We start from the raw sequence: 2,500 nt of genomic DNA, 5'->3' as shown, positions 1-2,500 counted from the left end.
GATGGGTCGTGGGCGAGGCTGGCGTGCCGCTGGCTGCCCTCATTGTTGTCGTTTCAGGTTAGTGTTTAAAAAAGATGATAGTATGCGATGTAAGCAACAAGGCACGTTCCCGATGGCGCGGTTATCCCCAAAGAGTTAAGCAGGTTCTGAATGACTCCAAGGATATGCAGATGTAAGGATATGACTAGAAATTCTGAATAAAGGGACAAAGAGAGAGAAACCTTTCAGTGATAGAAATTGATAGATGGAGAGAGATTTTAAGAAAACGAAAAGAGAGAGAGAGAGAGAAGAGAGAGAGAGAATAGAGAGACGAACAGAGAAAAAGGAATAAGTTTGGAGTTTTGACTGTAATTTCATGACAAAGCTAGACCTAAATGCTTATTCGCCTTGTATCGGGGCCAACAAAAGGTGTTGCGTTTTAAAAGCCTGGGTTCAGTGATGTTCTGGAACATAAAGCAAAACACGAGTAAATGTTATGATTGTATTGTGGTTACGAAGCCATTACGACTGCTCTGAATCGAGTTCGTAATCACGAGAAATTCATAACATAAGGATGTCAATGTAGGCACACAGAATACATTTGGACCTTTAGGGTGTACGTATTCACGAAAATATATCTATGCATAGATCATAAGGCACTTTCACTTAGGCACATTCGGCGCTAAGGAATAACGCGTTTCTAAAGAAATGTCTACTCAAAGATAAAAATGTTTCGTTCATTAGGGCGCAACTGAGTATTAATGCATGGCGCTTTCACAAAAACATGCCAATTCAGCTATGATAATGTGCGTTTACATATGGGCAGTTGCGTGTGGAGGACAGGACACGGTCATGAGGATATAACCATTCCAAAACTCAGTTATGATTATGTCACTGTTGGGCACAGCGCGCTCATAAAGCTATCTGGTGTAAAAGGAATAAGGCGCTGTCATAAAGGCATCGTTATCATAGGAACGAAAGTTCATAGACAGGTAGCACTGCTAGGGAAAACAGGTTCATAAACTTCCCTTATGCAAAGAGTATAAGACATTTCCATAAAGACAGCCATCAAGAAATGGTTTTCGAAAAGTTAGTGCCTTACTGCTGCACTTTTGCTCAAAACACCAAAAATCTGAAGCGATAGTAAAGGGCGAAAGGTTAGCGCAAGGGAGAGAGAGAACCAGCTTTAAAAAAGACTTGATATCAAATCGCCTAAAAGGGAGAGAGATAAAAACAAGTAAAAAATCCGCCGAAGTTCCTTCGGCGCAATCGAGTTTTCTGTATAGCCGCTACAGCTTATACTCAAGGCCATCGAAGATAGATCTATATCTCGGTGGTCTTGGTATAATGCTGTACGAGCCGCGGCCCATGAAACTTTAACCACGCCCCGGTGGTGGCCTATCCTATAGCGTTGCCAGACGCACGAGTATAACTAACTTTAACCTCAAATAGAATCAAAACTTCTGAGGCTAGGGGGCTGCAATTTGGTATGTTTGATGATTGGGGGGTGGATGATCAACATATAAATTTGCAGCCCTCTAGCCTCAGTAGTTTTTAAGATCTGAGGGCGGACAGACAAAAAAATGCGGACTGAATAAAGTGCGGACGGACAGACAAAGCCAGCACAATAGTTTTCTTTTACAGAAAACTAAAATTAACAAAGAGTCTCAGATGCCAAAGGCAAGAAACAAACAAAGACCTGTCTCCTTCTCGGGAGGCTATCTGGTCTTACTATTATCCACTGCACTGGCGACTACAGCAGACCTTCAAGGCGCGTCAAAGGTTTCAGTAACGTCTGACTATTTCACAAGCAGGAACTTCTCGCTATGTACAAACGGCCTTTTTTTTTTTCATCCGGGTTTTGATAATTCATCAGCTCATAGACTCAGCGTATCGACTGGTCCAGTTGTACCTCCTTCACAATCCGTACCCTTCTAATTGCTAGGTACCCGGAGCTCGCCAAAGCGAAAAATGCTCCTGCATATTTGCTTCAAAATATCAAATTTAAACGATAAACCTTTCGTCGTCCAGTAAAGGGATCCTTAACTGATTGGTTAAATGATTATATCATGGAGAACAGAAGAATTGGAAGACCCGGACCCACTTGGATAAGAACTATTAGAAGGAAGGCTGGAGATGACTGGAAACTTGTGGAAGACAAAGCGCAGACAAGACTTGAGCTGAAGAATTTCACAGGGGCCCTTTGTGTCACGCGGAGTTGGAGACGCTGATGTATCATTTAGTGTAACGCCGTTCGACACAAAGGACCTCTGTGAAATTCTGCAGCTCAAGTCTTATCTGCGCTTTGTCTTCCACAAGTTTCCAATTATCTCCAGCCTCCCTTCTAATAGTTCTTATCCAAGTGGGTCCGGGTCTTCCAATTATTCTGTTCTCCATAGGAGCCCCACTAACACTATCTCGTACACTATCACGTTAATGGCCATTGTTTTCCATCAATGGTTTGGAATGATCTTCCTGCTACGTTTTCCTGCATCCTTTAACTTTCCACCTTTCAGGAGTC

General features: G+C 42.6%; 1 protein-coding gene across 1 annotated transcript in view; it reads left to right on the top strand.

Annotated features, from left to right (window-relative positions):
* The window catches only part of LOC136825488 (solute carrier family 12 member 8), a 96,208-nt gene that overhangs the window by 36,810 nt on the left and 56,898 nt on the right, over positions 1-2,500 (top strand). Inside the window, exon 2 of the mRNA XM_067082032.1 lies at positions 1-57. This exon is cut by the window's left edge and continues 124 nt beyond it. Within this exon, the coding sequence (XP_066938133.1) occupies positions 1-57 (57 nt within the window). The remainder of the gene's footprint in view (positions 58-2,500) is intronic.

Source organism: Macrobrachium rosenbergii, chromosome 37, assembly GCF_040412425.1.
Source record: "Macrobrachium rosenbergii isolate ZJJX-2024 chromosome 37, ASM4041242v1, whole genome shotgun sequence".
In the NCBI taxonomy this organism is placed as follows: Eukaryota; Metazoa; Arthropoda; class Malacostraca; order Decapoda; family Palaemonidae; genus Macrobrachium; species Macrobrachium rosenbergii.
The sequence above is the reverse complement of the archived record's forward strand: the minus strand, read 5'-3'. Positions and strand labels throughout refer to the sequence as shown.